Here is a 14,380-nt window from a genome sequence, read left to right as displayed (position 1 = left end):
GCCGGTCTCCAGCGGCGGAAGCTCTGCAGAGGATACAGCCGACAACGGCTGTGAAATTAATGGGAAGTGACGTCACCCATAGACTTACTATGGGACATCCATTGTCGGCTGTGTCCTTTGCACCCGCCTGCACAGTGAAGCTGTAGATGACAGCTCAGCGTGGGATCGGGTTGGATCGGCTTTAAAAAAGGTATATATACTAATTTCTCCTTTACAAGGCTAGATAGGTTAGTGTTAGATCATGGATGTCTGTAGATGTAGGGATTTTTGTGTTAGGGTCAGTTATCCTTTAAAGATGTCTCTAGCAGCACACCTGAATAATTGATATTATCTCTGTCACTACAAACATCTTTCCAGTGTGCATGCTCCGAAACGCGTCTCGCCATCTCGCCCAGCGCTTCGTTTCAGCCCTCTCCATTGGACCTCTTCTGCGCTCCAAACCTCGGTTTGGATCCGGCTTGAGTGCCCCAGTATCCTGCTGGCCAGGACATTCAATTTGATCTGGACATGGGGAACATGGAACATAAACACAGCATGAACGGTTGATGGCGTGGCTCACTGAACCCCAATGTGCCTATACACAGTAACTTCTATGTGAGTTTTTAATGCACCTTTTATATTAAATATTGCAGTCCATACTCAGAGGCAGAAAACAAATACTCTTGTTCTCAAATGTGTTGATCAGGTGATCTAGAGTTCAAAACGGATAACATCTCAGGCCTTGCTGCCCTCCAGGATAGTGGTATCCTAGCAGTCAAGAAAATAAAGAAAGAAAATAGGGCGCACCAGCCTTGTGCATTATCCTTGGTAAATGTATTTAATATTTTTTTCTCAAAAACTACTCACAAGTATGTGAAAGAAAAACAGCAATGTAAAAGCCTTCAAATGGTGGCAATCCGTCTGGTTACAACAGTCTCCAGATGGTGGAAGAGAGGAGATTAGGACCACTGCTGGATGACGCGTTTCGAAGAGATACCTTCTTTCTCAGAGCCTACTAGTAGGCTTTTTTACCATCTGGAGACTGTTGTAACCAGACCAATTGCCACCATTTAAAGGCTTTTACATTGCGTTTTTTCTTTCACATGCTTGTGAATTTACCAAAGGATAATGCACAAGGCTGGTGCGCCCTCTTTTCTTTATTCCTTTCCATACTCAGAGGCGCCTGTGTTTCTCTTTCTCTTTCACTACAAACATGCAATAACTAATGAAATCACAAAACGGGACAGGCTGTCTTTGCTATTTCCCAGTAGATTTAGTCAGTCTATTCTTAAAGGGTCACTAAAGGAAATTTTTTTTTGCTGAAATGACTGTTTATTGGGTATAGAGACATAAAAGTTAACTGATTCCTTTTAAAAATGATTAAAAATTGAATTTAATCTATCATATAATATGCCTCTAATTTCACTTTCGGTTTTAAAGGTACATACATGAAGTTCCGGGTGAGAGGTGAGTTGGGAAGACTCACAGAACAAAAACAAACAAATCCAGGGCAGTGTTTTGTTTTTAAAATGAATCTGATTGGTTCTGAGGAGTTTTAGACACACAGTAATGACAGCTTAGACCACCGTGAAAATCTCCCAGTACCATGGTTATAAGGAAACAGGCAACCAGGAAGTGTGGAGATCACAGCAGAATTACAGCAACTTCAAAGCAAAAACGAACAATGAGGACATGAAACCAGGACTGCAGTAAGGTAAAGGAAGCTATTTAGCTAAAAAAAAATTCCTTTAGTGACCCTTTAAAGCTGAATTCCACCTCTCTTTTCCCTAGAACTTAAAGGGGTTGTAAAGGTTCATTTTTTATTTTCTAAATAGGTTCCTTTAAGCTAGTGCATTGTTGGTTCACTTACCCTTTCCTTCGATTTCCCTTCTAAATGTTTTTTTCTTTGTTTGAATTTCTCACTTCCTGTTTCTCCTCAGTAAGCTTGCCCCTATCATCCGAGCCGTTCTGGCTGAGGGTTAGTCAGCCAGAACAGCTTACTGAGGAGGAACAGGAAGTGAGAGATTCAGACAAAGAAAACAAAGAGAAAAAACATTTAGAAGGGAAATCTAAGGAAAGGTTTAGAAAATGAAAGACGAACCTTTACAACCCCTTTAATAGAATGATCACTCCCTGCATAGATCATATCTCTGTACCATGTCACTCTGTTGTCTGCAGATCCCCTGATTTCTGGGTTTAGTTGTCGCTTTGTGTCATGTGACACTCTGTATATCCTACTGTATGTCCCTTTCCCAGTCCCAGTCACACCTATAGGAAGAGTCCAAACTTCTCAAGTCCCGCCTCACAGCTCTCAGCATTATTCCAGAAGGAAACCACTTCATGCACAGCCTGATCTGATAGCTAGCTGTGCAGCTGCTGGGCAGGATTGAATATATCACAATTAGAATTAGAATATATCACAATTAGAATTCAATCTGCCAAGTTAAATTTGCCAACCAGTGTGAACAGGGAAAGTTCTACCGCTCAGATCCCGCCCTCCAAGAGCTTTGCTCTCTGTGATCTAATTAATTTACATATGAAGGGAACGCCTTCATAATAGCCCTTCCTCTGTAGTTTTGCAGTAAGCCATTAGTCTTTGGCATGCTGCAAGACAGGAATGGCACAGGAGGTTGTATAACACATTTAAGCCCTCTAAACACAATCGGTTTGTCATCGGTTTGTCATTGGACAAACCGATCGTGTGTGGGCCCCATGGGTTTGTTTTACATCGGTGAAAAAAAAATAGAACATGTTTTAAATTTGTCCTATGGATAAAAAAACGATAGAAAAAAACGATCGTCTGTGTGGAAGTCCATCGATCAAAAATCCACGCATGCTCAGAATCAAGTCGACACGTGCTCGGAAGCATTGAACTTAATTTTTCTCAGCACGTGGTAGTGTTTTACGTCACCGTGTTTGGACATGGTCAGATTTTTGACCGATGGTGTGTAGGCAAGACTGATGAAAGTCAGCTTCATCGGATACCCGACGAAAAAATCCATTGGACTAGATTCCATCAGATATCCGATCGTGTGTACAGGGCTTTACACCTTTCGCCACCCACCTGAAGGTCTAGAAACACCCGTAGTAACTCTAGGACCCACCCACATTAATTCCCAGAAGCCCGCCCTGAAGCTACAGAGGCTCAAAGGATCATGGGACATATAGTATTAGGACTGGAAAGAAAGGAAACAGGAAGTCAGAGAACTGTGAAATTCAGCCAGGAGGAGGAGTGACATCACAGACAGAGAAACCTGCTTTATACAGCTAAGGAGGGACATTACACTAAAGCAGGGTCAGTTATATGCATTTATATGCACAACGCATTTGTTGTTTTGTAGAGGAAAAGCTGGAGTTCTCTTTAAAGCTGAACTCCAGACAGATATACAAGAGATGGAGAATCGCAGCATTTTTCTGAGTTCCATGACGTTTGCTTATTGCTGTTACGTAATGCCTTCCTTGGAATTTGTAGGACTTTAGTATCCTTCTTTATTTTTTATGATCTTTTTTGCTCAATATGCAATGTAACCATCTAACTGTTAAGCTTATCTGTTGGATTGAATATTAATAAAATAATTTGTGAAAAAAAAGAAGGGGAATCGTTTGCCTGAATTTTAGTGTTCCAATTGCAGTGATCCTATGCTAATTGGGCATCACAGTCCTGTACCCAGCCTGGTGCTCTGCTGCTGTAGTCTCCTTTCTACAAGATTCAACATGTTATGCATTCAGAGATGGCCCTCTTGTAGAGTTTCCTGTTAAAACTTATCTTTGAGCATGACCCACATTTACCCTCAAACCACAGTTTTGCAAAAAAAAATTCTGGGCATGACCCAATTTTACCCCCAAATCACCCCTTTCCTTCTTGTTTCCACATATCCCCTCCAGGCCCAAACACCTGCAATAGGAATCCATGTTCCCCTCCCCATTAAAGACTATCATATAGAATTCATATCTTGCTTTTCCAATGTTCTACTAACTTAGGAACGACATAACACATCTCTGTCTGAGCATTTTGATGTCCCCTCTTTAGACATGTGCATTCATTGTGGTCCAAATATAAATTCAGACACATTTTTGGTGATTCAGAGATTCAAATGTATTCAAATCTCTGAATGAAATAGTAACGAATTTCATTGAAATTTGTTTATTTTGTTTCATATACTGTATTTGTTTTCTAACGGATTTCAAATTTTCGGAACAATTTGAATTCGAATTGGCTGAAAAATTGACCGATTCAAATTCTGTGTGAAGAATATCTGGTTGTTAATGGGGTGACGTAATAAAGGGACTCCGCCCCTTAGTTGTTTAACAAATCTAAGATGGCGGGAGCCTTCGACGAGACAGGTGTTTTTTTTTTTAATACTTTTTATTGCGTTTTAGGTGAATGAAAAAAGTTACAAAACATAGGGCCAGATTCTCAGAGGAGATACGTATCTCCAGATACGCCGTCGTATCTCTGAGTCCGGCCGGTCGTATCTATGCGCCTGATTCATAGAATCAGTTACGCATAGATTTCCCTTAGATCCGACAGGTGTAAGTCTCTTACGCCGTCGGATCGTAACTGCATATTTACGCTGGCCGCTAGGGGCGTGTACGCTCATTTACGCGTTGAAATATGTTTATCAGCTAGATACGGGAATTCACGAATGTACGCCCGGCCGACGCAGTACAGCTACGCCGTTTACGTTAGGCTTTTCCCGGCATAAAGTTACCCCTGCTATATGGTGGTGTAAGTGCGGCGTACCAATGTTAAGTATGGCCGTCGTTCCCGCGACAAAATTTGAAAATTTTACGTTGTTTGCGTAACTCGTCTGTGAATGGGGCTGGACGTAATTTACGTTCACGTCAAAACCAATACGTCCTTGCGGCGTATTAGGAGCAATGCACACTGGGAGATTTCCACGGACGGCGCATGCGCCGTTCGTGAAAAACCTCAATCACGTTGGGTCACATAGCATTAACATAAAACACGCCCCCCTGTCCCACATTTGAATTAGGCGGGCTTACGCCGGCTGATTTACGCTAGGCCGCCGCAACTTACGGAGCAAGTGCTTTGAGAATACTGCACTTGCCCGTCTAAGTTGCGGAGGCGTAACGTAAATCAGATACGTTACGCCCGCACAAAGTTACGCGCTCCTACGAGAATCTGGCCCTAAGCCTCTGGGCAACAACATACATTATAACATTTGTATAGGTTCTAATATATCTATTGTAATAACTACAACTTAGACTGCTCGTGCTGTCAAATTGGAGGGGTATGTGAGGGAAAATGGATCACATATATCAGGTGACCACTTCAGGGAGAGGTGCTGAGGCTGGGGGAAACCCCTCAAATACCAGCAGACTTAGGTCTCCACCGCTACAAGACATTTAGTTAAAGTAAACAAACAGCGGGAGCTAGATCTTACTGTGTTGCGTTCGTGATGTCTGATTCTAACCACACGTGCCAAATTTTGTCAAACTTGGCTGGGCAGCTTCTGGCGAGATAGTATGCTTTGTATATAATTGGACACTTTTTGTCACTGGCAGGGTAATTGTTAACACTAAGGGGCGATCAAGCGGTTAAATTTGTTCCCTGGCAGGTGTTTCTAACAGTTGGGGGAGTGTACTGACTGGAGGAGGAGAGAGATTGCTGTTCCTAATCACTAGGAACAGACCATCACTCTCTACTCCTCTGACAGAACAAGAAACTGTTTGTTTACATTGACAGATCTCTGTTCTGCCTCTCTGTAGAGCGATTGCTGGGTGGACGGCGGACATTGCGGCCGCCGGGCACCCGCGCATCAGCTCCCACGCCGTTCAGCGCACGTGTGCCTGCTATAGCTCTTTAAAGGGCCAGTGTACAGCTACAGCAATTTACGGGAACGAGCCGACCTGCCGCAGTATGATACCAGTGGCTGGTCGGCATGTAGATGTGTCTTGCTGTAGACATCACATTTAATAAGGAAATGTTGGAAAGCAAAATCTATGACAAGGCATTCCTCTTTAACCAAGGGTAGGCTTCTACCCTGTGGAGGCGGAAAAAAAATGTCTGTTTATACTGTATTGCACTAAACGCTCACATAAACACAAAAGAATGTTTTTATATGCAAAAAATGGTTGACCAAAATCACTAAGTACTCCAAATGGTAATAAAGTGATATTTATTCTCCATGATAATGTTTTTCCCGTCGTCTTGTCTTTTGCAATCCTGGCAAGAAAAAATCCTTAGCTGTGTTCCCAAACTGTCAACTCTTATACAATATAAGTTAGGAGACAGCCTTTGGATTGTATATTGACATTTATAAAGTCACATCTCTCTTTTTAAATAACATGATGATGAGACATTTCATTGTTCAACTTTTTTCTTTTTTATAATTATTTAAAGACCTTAAAAAATTCCTATTTATACTCATTTCACCCAGAGTCCTCCTCTCATTCTATAAGATGCAGCATGGTCCTGGGGGAAAATGATATTACATAGTGGCTACATTATGGCTGGAAGTCTTGGGGCAGCTCTGGAAGAGGGTAAGGGATGACGATACAGAGACAGCTGTCATGCAGTTCTCAGAAAGATAAAACAACTCCGCTCTCTACCCCCAACCAGCCTGTGACCTTGTTAGCTGCAGGGGTTGAGCCCCGGAGATGGAAAAGGTGACTGAGTGGAGTCCCAGCTCCTGTTCTCCAATTAGCTATGGAGTTGGTGAGAGGGTTTTGATCTGTGTAGGTGGCGGATGGCCAAGTTCTGATTTATTACAAGGGTAGGGATGCTGGGGAGGGGTGCCAATAAAGCTAGACGGGAAAAGGACTGCAAATCAAGAAAGTCATGGTGGGAGATTGTCCCTTTAAATTAGACCAATGGATGACTCAGTAAATGAAAAAGAGGATTATCCTGAAAATACACTGATGTTGCACTGTCTGTAAAGGGGCTGGGCTGCTGGAGATCTCATTGAGAGCCTTGTAATTGTTTCCCATGCCAGAGAAAGTATCAAAGACTTGTAAATCAGCATTCACCTGCTGCATCGTCTACAACCCATCTGCTACGCCAGCGCCTGCACTTCAGAAAGACTGCACACGCAGACAGGACGGCTCTGGTGAGACTATGCTGTTGTTGTCGGTTACAGCTTGTATTATGATTATAACATAGGGAAGCCCCAGAGCCCCCTGTACTACATAATCTATAAAATCATTCCTTTCCTGACCAACTTTACCCATTTTTCCATACATGTCTTTATGAGTAAGGGCTCGTACACACGACCGATTTCCTCGGCAAAAATCAGCAAGAAACTTGCTGGGAGATATTTTTTTGCCGAGGAAACCGGTCGTGTGTACACTTTCGTCGAGGAAACTGTTGAGAAACTCGACGAGCCAAAAAGAGAGCATGTTCTCTATTTCCTTGACGGGAATGGAGAAAATTGGCTTGTCGAGTTTCTCGACAGCTTCACAAGGAACTCGACGAGCAAAACGATGTGTTTCGCCCGTCGAGTGCCTCGGTCGTGTGTACAAGGCTTAAGAGTTAGCAGTGTGTCTTAAGGTTTTTCAGTACTGTCGGCGGGCTATTCTAAAGAATAATTGGCTTCATCAAAATGGCTGAGAAAATAAATTTCTCAGCTTGTGTTGGCCCACAGCAACCAATTACATTCTTGGTTTTTCTCTTTTAAAGTGAAAAGGGAGATCTGATTGGTCTGGGCCCGTTTACACCAAGTGCGTAGGGACTGCATTGGGTGGACTTGGCCAACATAAGACAAGGCAAAAAATTACAATACAATACCATTGCCAGCAATAGAAAAATAAAAAAATAAAAAAGCGTGGAGTTCCCCCCAATTCATACCAGTCCCTTTGGGTCTGGTATGGAATTTAAGGGGAACCCCATGTCAAAATAATAATAAAAAAAAGCGACGTGGGTCCCCTCCAAAATCCATACCAGACCTTTATCCGAGCAGCCTGGCAGGCCAGGAAAGGGTGGGGGGGGGGCACGACGAGCAAGCGTCCCCCACTCCTGAACCACACCAGGCCACATGCCCTCAACATGAGGGGGCCCACCCCAAAGCACCTTGTCCCCGTGTTGATAGGGACAAGGGCCAACCCTGTCAACAGACCGAAAGGGCATGGGACTGATTAGGGGGTCCCCCCTCTCCATTTTTTCTTTCCATCCATTGTTAAGGATGCTGTGGTCGGCTTCTCGGCCTGCTCCTTAACAACCAGCCATTCACTGTGCCCTGATCGGGTATAAGAATGCACTGTGCAGCACCCCACAAATTTGGGTGTTCTTCCAACGAGCGAACAAGCGATGTTCGGGCCAAACTTTTGCCTGGCTCAAACTGTTCGCCCAACTCTAGTAATGTGTCTACAAACGTTTGGCCTTATACTATAGAACACAGGTGTCAAATACAAGGCTCGCGCCGAATCCGGCCCTCCAGGCCATTTCATGTGGCCCTCACCCTCCTCCTCAAGACCCTTACTTTCTGCTTTTAAGCAATACATCCAGCTTCTTCCCAGCAGCAGCTTAAGGAAAGTGCACTGTGATGTAAGGGAGAGTGGGGGACTCAACTTCTGATGGTGGGGGGGCTCTTAACATCTAATGTTAGGGCAGGGGATGTGCTGAAAATCTAATCTTACAGATACAACCGGCCCTTTTGAGAGCAATCATAATGCTGGTGCGGCCCATGATGAAATTGAGTTTGACACCCCTGCTATAGAAGATCCTTAACTGGGTAAAGTAATATTGAAATTAGATATAGTATAGGCCTACTTTAAGCTCAAGTATGGCAGGGGAGGAGAGACAGAAGCACACTGGTCTTCCCACTAAATGGCTGTACAGAGGGGGCATGTCAGCTGATCATTGGAAGAGAGCACATTGAGTTCCCAGCACAGGTAAAGAACTAACCATGGTGGGTTCTCCTGCTTAATGCGGTCAGTTTGTAGTAGGAAAGCAGAGGGACTGGCAGGAACACCAGGGATTTCACACAAAGGAAGCAATACAAAGATACAAGATATTTTTTTAAGACAAGTACATGGTACATCAGGCATATATCAGGAATAGCAAATGTTTACATATTCTTTAGGAGCAAAATTCATTTTTTTTAAAACATTCCCTGTAAACCTGAGAGGACATTTGAAGTATCAGGGTAAAATTAGTCCTATAGCCAGTTAGCTCCTTTGCATCTACCATTATACTGTAAATAAGCAATAGGTTACTTACTGAAACAAGACCTCTGATGTTGAACTGCAAGTTTCTCAGCTTCTCGATAACCACCTCTCCCACATTTGGACAGAATGAAGATGATAAGCTCCATTCCACTGCAGAATAACAAAGAAACACAAAGTGCATTGCTTATTACATCATCTATCAAATAAAATGGGACCTAGGATTGAATTCTAGTAGGTCGCTTTCTTGATTAATTCCTAAGCCATTCTGGACAAAACAGACATGTATAGACTCCACTGTGTGCAATTATTTCTAAATAAGATATTTACAAACGTGAAAAAATTTAATAACTAGTTGTTACTAAAAAAAAATCTAACAAAAACAATAGCAACTGTAAAGCTGCATTAATAGAAAAGAAGATTAATGGAATATGTTATGAAAATAAATAATTCAGGATGGCCCTTTTTTTATCACAAACACTAATGACCTGCTTACTTTGTATTGTGGGAACATTACACGGGTTGCTGCACTGCGGTGCCATTAGTTCTGAATAACACTTCAATTGGGCTAAGGCAACGCACATGCGCACTAAGCCAACCCACAACGGCAGCACAAAAATTTGTGACCTTCCCCCCTTTTTTTTACTTTTTGGTGCATTAGCAGTTAATTGATTTCAATAGGCTGCTATGACACAATCCACACTAACACATGGGCGTCCGCATAGGGAGGCAAGGGGGGGCAGGTGCCCCCCTGGAGCAAGGTGTCCGCACACTCAGCCTTTAAAATTTCCACTCGCCTGCTCACATTTGGCCAGTGTGGAGCAGGCGCGGATTGGGCTGACAGTTTCCTGGCTGATCACTTCTGGCAGAAGTGACGCGGCCATCAGAGCGGCACGGATGGGGTCTCCCTGCCCCCGGGCCACTCTGATGTCCTGTAGAAAAGGCCGCACAGCATCTGCCAGAAGCGACCAGCCAGGAAACTGTCAGGAGGATCGGGCAACCGGGTGACACAGAGTGGGGATCTCTTGCTGAGACGCGGCTTGTATATGAAAAGCCGGCCGCTGTCAAACAAAGTCCCGCCTCCTGAACCGACATTGGACCAGTGTGCTGTCTATTACAGTAGCAGATCTAGGAGGCGGAACTTTGTTTGACAGCGGCGGCTATTCATATACAAGCTGCGTCTCGGCGGGAGATCCCCGCTCTGCGTCATCCGGGCGGCAGATCCTCCTGATTTCTCCCTGAAGCATTGCTGGGCACTGATGAGGCTGCATGTATGGGCAATGATAGGCTGCATTGATGGATACTGATATGCTGCACTGATGGTCAATGATATGCTGCACGCATAAACAATGATATGCTGCATTGCTGGGCAATGATATGCTGCACTGATGGGCACTGATAAGCTGCACTGGTGGGCACTGATAGGCAATGGTATGCTGAACTGAGGGATTATGATATACTGCACTGATGGGCAATGATACACTGCACTGGTGGGCAATGATACACTGCATTGGTGGGCAATGATACACTGCACTGGTGGGCAATGATACACTGCATTGGTGGGCAATGATACACTGCACTGGTGGGCAATGATACACTGCACTGGTGGGCAATGATACGCTGCTGATGGGCAATAATCTTAATGGAATGCTTAATATTTAGTAAATCAACCCCCCCCCCAAGTGTTAATATGTGTGCATTAATGTGTGAATCTGGCCCAATACTTTCACAAAAATGAAAACACAATCTTGAGAGAACATGAGAACTGTTATTGCACAGAGTTGCTACCTTTGTATTTTGTGACAACAGCAGAGTTGACACTTAATGGCTCCTGGAATGTCACTTGTAGCGTGGTGCTGCTGGTTACCGCCAAACGAACATTGGTTGGAGGGTCTGGCACCCCTGCAAGATGGAGCAGAATAAATTTCCAGCGTGAGTAGGAAAGCTCAGTTATTTTTATTCATAGACCAAGATTTCTTATATACACAGTTATGATCCAATCTAAAAAGCAAAGGTCAGCCCGCCAAAAACCTGATATTTCAGTTATAGGTGGAACCTGCTGGGTCAACCACTGGCTTTTTTAAAGAAATTAGTCCTTTTATATTTCCTGGCTCCTGCTAGCAGGCTTTAGAACGTCTTAAAGCTTGATAAAAGCCTGCTGAAGCCTTCTAGTACATATACAAATAGTATTATACATATAGGGGGTGGTGTGGATAGAGAGGTCGGCGCCTAATGGACAGGCCACCACTGGTTGTCACAAATGGGACCTGTAAATGACGAATCCCCACACTGATGTATGTTTCATCGTACTGGCGTCATCAGAAAGCCAGTACGATGAAACATTCCATTAAAGCGCATTTTGACCTAACTTAAAAGGTGGTCAAACACCTTTGGTGAGTTGCCATCTACCTCATGAGCATTCGTGGTGAAGCATTTATTTGAAGACAAGTCCAACTAGAAGAATTTATATTATGTTTTTATGGTGTTAGAATTGTCACATTGGACTGTTATAGTTTGCAATTTGCATATGGTTTAATATGCACCATTTATTATGTTGAATCATTATCTATGTGATTTTTTGTAGTGCCAACACCTTTACCTTTGTTCATCATTTACAAACTGGAGTTGAATGGTACTTCAAAAGCTTCAACAAAGCTTGCTGAAAGCTCTGCAAATGCTTTGTCAAAGCTTGCTGTTCAAAGTGCTCTTATACAAGCTGAAGCCCATGCCAAACAGGCCTAAAACCTCATATACACGATACGATTGTTGGCAGGGGATTGTCTGTTGACAGAGTGTTGTCCTAAAATCTTACCGTTGGTACGTTTCTTTTGATAATTGTTGTCCAATGTTGGATGACAGCTCCACGTCGGATTTTCAGATTATCAGTACACAAATCCGTCACACAAAGGTTGAAAGTGCAAACACGCATGCTCGGAATCAATGTTTACCAAACACGAAATTAGCAGAAGGGGCCAAAAGGGTGGCACTCAAGAGCTGAAATTCCTCGTAGTAAGTCACTATAGGCCAAATCCTCAGCCAGGCGGCGTAACTTAACTTTCAGCAGTTAAGTTACACTGACTTAAAGTTTCTACCTAAGTGCCCGATCCTCAAAGCACTTACCTAGAAATTTCAGGCCGTGTAACTTAAGTGCCGCCGTCGTAAGGCGGTCCTCCTCTCCAGGGGGCGTTTATAATTTAAATGAGGCGCGCTCCCGCTCCGGCCGTACTGCGCATGCGTGTGACGTAATTTTCCCGACGTGCAGCGCGCGAACGTAATTGACGCCGGGCGGCTTTGTGGATTGCGACGGGACACTAAAGTTGCGACGGGTGAAAAAAAATATACGCGCCGGGAAAACAAATAATTATTAAAAAAAATGATAACGTCGCTCAGCATGCATTCCTGAGGGAGAACTCCATGCCAATTTTCAAAGAAAAAACCGGCATGGGTTCCCCCTCAGGAGCATACCAGGCCCTTAGGTCTGTTATGGGTTGTAAGGAGACCCCCCCTCCGCCGAAAAATCGACGTAGGGGGTCCCCCTACAATCCATACCAGACCCGTATCCAAAGCACGCTACCCGGCCGGTCAGGAAGGGAGTGGGGACGAGCGAGCGCCCCCCCTCCTGAGCCGTGCCAGGCCGCATGCCCTCAACATGGGGGGGTTGGGTGCTCTGGGGCAGGGGGGCGCACTGCGGGCCCCCCCACCCCAGAGCACCCTGTCCCCATGTTGATGAGGACAGGACCTCTTCCCGACAACCCTTGCCATTGGTTGTCGGGGTCTGCGGGCGGTGGCTTATCGGAATCTGGGAGTCCCCTCAAATAAGGGGGCCCCCAGATACCGGCCCCCCACCCTAAGTGAATGGATATGGGGTACATCGTACCCCTATCCATTCACCTGTAGGCAAAAAGTTAAAGTTAGTAAACACACAACACAAGGGTTTTTAAAATAATTTATTATTCTGCTCCGGATGCCCCCCCTGTCTTCTTTATTAGCTCTATTAGCAGGGGAGGCTTCTTCTTCCACTCTCCGGGGGTCTTCTTCCACTCTCCGGGGGGGGGGTTTCTTCTTCCGCTCTCCGGGGGGGGGGCTTCTCCGCTCTCCGGGGGTCTTCATCTCTCTTCTCCCCTCTTCCGCTGTTGACTCGGCGAACCCCGGTTCTTCTGCAGATGTCCGGTGCCTTCTTCTTCAGCGCTGGCTGCCTGCTATCTTTGTGTGTTAGCTCAATTTCAAACAGGCAGCCGGCGCGGTCTTCTGTGACGTCAGGGTCTTCTCTTCTGTTCTTCTCCCCTCTTCCGATGTTGCCTCGTCGCATCTTGTCACTGCAATGATGGAAGCGCGCCTTGCATCCCATTTATATAGGCATCACCGTCCCATCATGCTCCGGTAGGTACCCACGTGGTGGGTGCACGTGGGTAGGCACCCACCACGTGGGTACCTGCCGGAGCATGATGGGACGGTGAGGCCTATATAAATGGGCTGCAAGGCGCGCTTCCATCATTGCAGTGACAAGATGCGACGAGGCAACATCGGAAGAGGGGAGAAGAACAGAAGAGAAGACCCTGACGTCACAGAAGACCGCGCCGGCTGCCTGTTTGAAATTGAGCTAACACACAAAGATAGCAGGCAGCCAGCGCTGAAGAAGAAGGCACCGGACATCTGCAGAAGAACCGGGGTTCGCCGAGTCAACAGCGGAAGAGGGGAGAAGATGGAAGAAGCCCCCCGGAGAGCAGAGAAGCCCCCCCCCCGGAGAGCGGAAGAAGAAACCCCCCCCGGAGAGTGGAAAAAGACCCCCGGAGAGTGGAAGAAGAAGCCCCCCCTGCTAATAGAGCTAATAAAGAAGACAGGGGGGGCATCCGGAGCAGAATAATAAATTATTTTAAAAACCCTTGTGTTGTGTGTTTACTAACTTTAACTTTTTGCCTACAGGTGAATGGATAGGGGTACGATGTACCCCATATCCATTCACTTAAGGTGGGGGGCCGGTATCTGGGGGCCCCCTTATTTGAGGGGACTCCCAGATTCCGATAAGCCACCGCCCGCAGACCCCGACAACCAATGGCAAGGGTTGTCGGGAAGAGGTCCTGTCCTCATCAACATGGGGACAGGGTGCTCTGGGGTGGGGGGGCCCGCAGTGCGCCCCCCTGCCCCAGAGCACCCAACCCCCCCATGTTGAGGGCATGCGGCCTGGCACGGCTCAGGAGGGGGGGGGGGTGGCTCGTCCCCAATCCCTTCCTGAAAGGCCGGGTAGCGTGCTTTGGATACGGGTCTGGTATGGATT

General features: G+C 45.5%; 1 protein-coding gene across 3 annotated transcripts in view; it reads right to left on the bottom strand.

Annotated features, from left to right (window-relative positions):
• Positions 1 to 14,380, bottom strand: part of LOC120943363 (ankyrin repeat and fibronectin type-III domain-containing protein 1-like) — a 407,577-nt gene that overhangs the window by 53,460 nt on the left and 339,737 nt on the right. For all 3 annotated transcript variants that reach the window (XM_040356610.1, XM_040356611.1, XM_040356612.1), the window contains 2 exons: positions 10,894 to 11,007; positions 9,161 to 9,258 (listed from right to left, as the gene is read on the bottom strand). In XM_040356610.1, the coding sequence (XP_040212544.1) occupies positions 9,161 to 9,258; positions 10,894 to 11,007 (212 nt within the window). The remainder of the gene's footprint in view (positions 1 to 9,160; positions 9,259 to 10,893; positions 11,008 to 14,380) is intronic.

Source organism: Rana temporaria, chromosome 6, assembly GCF_905171775.1.
Source record: "Rana temporaria chromosome 6, aRanTem1.1, whole genome shotgun sequence".
NCBI classification, from domain to species: Eukaryota; Metazoa; Chordata; class Amphibia; order Anura; family Ranidae; genus Rana; species Rana temporaria.
Note: the sequence above shows the minus strand (reverse complement) of the source record. Positions and strands in the feature narration are given on the sequence as shown.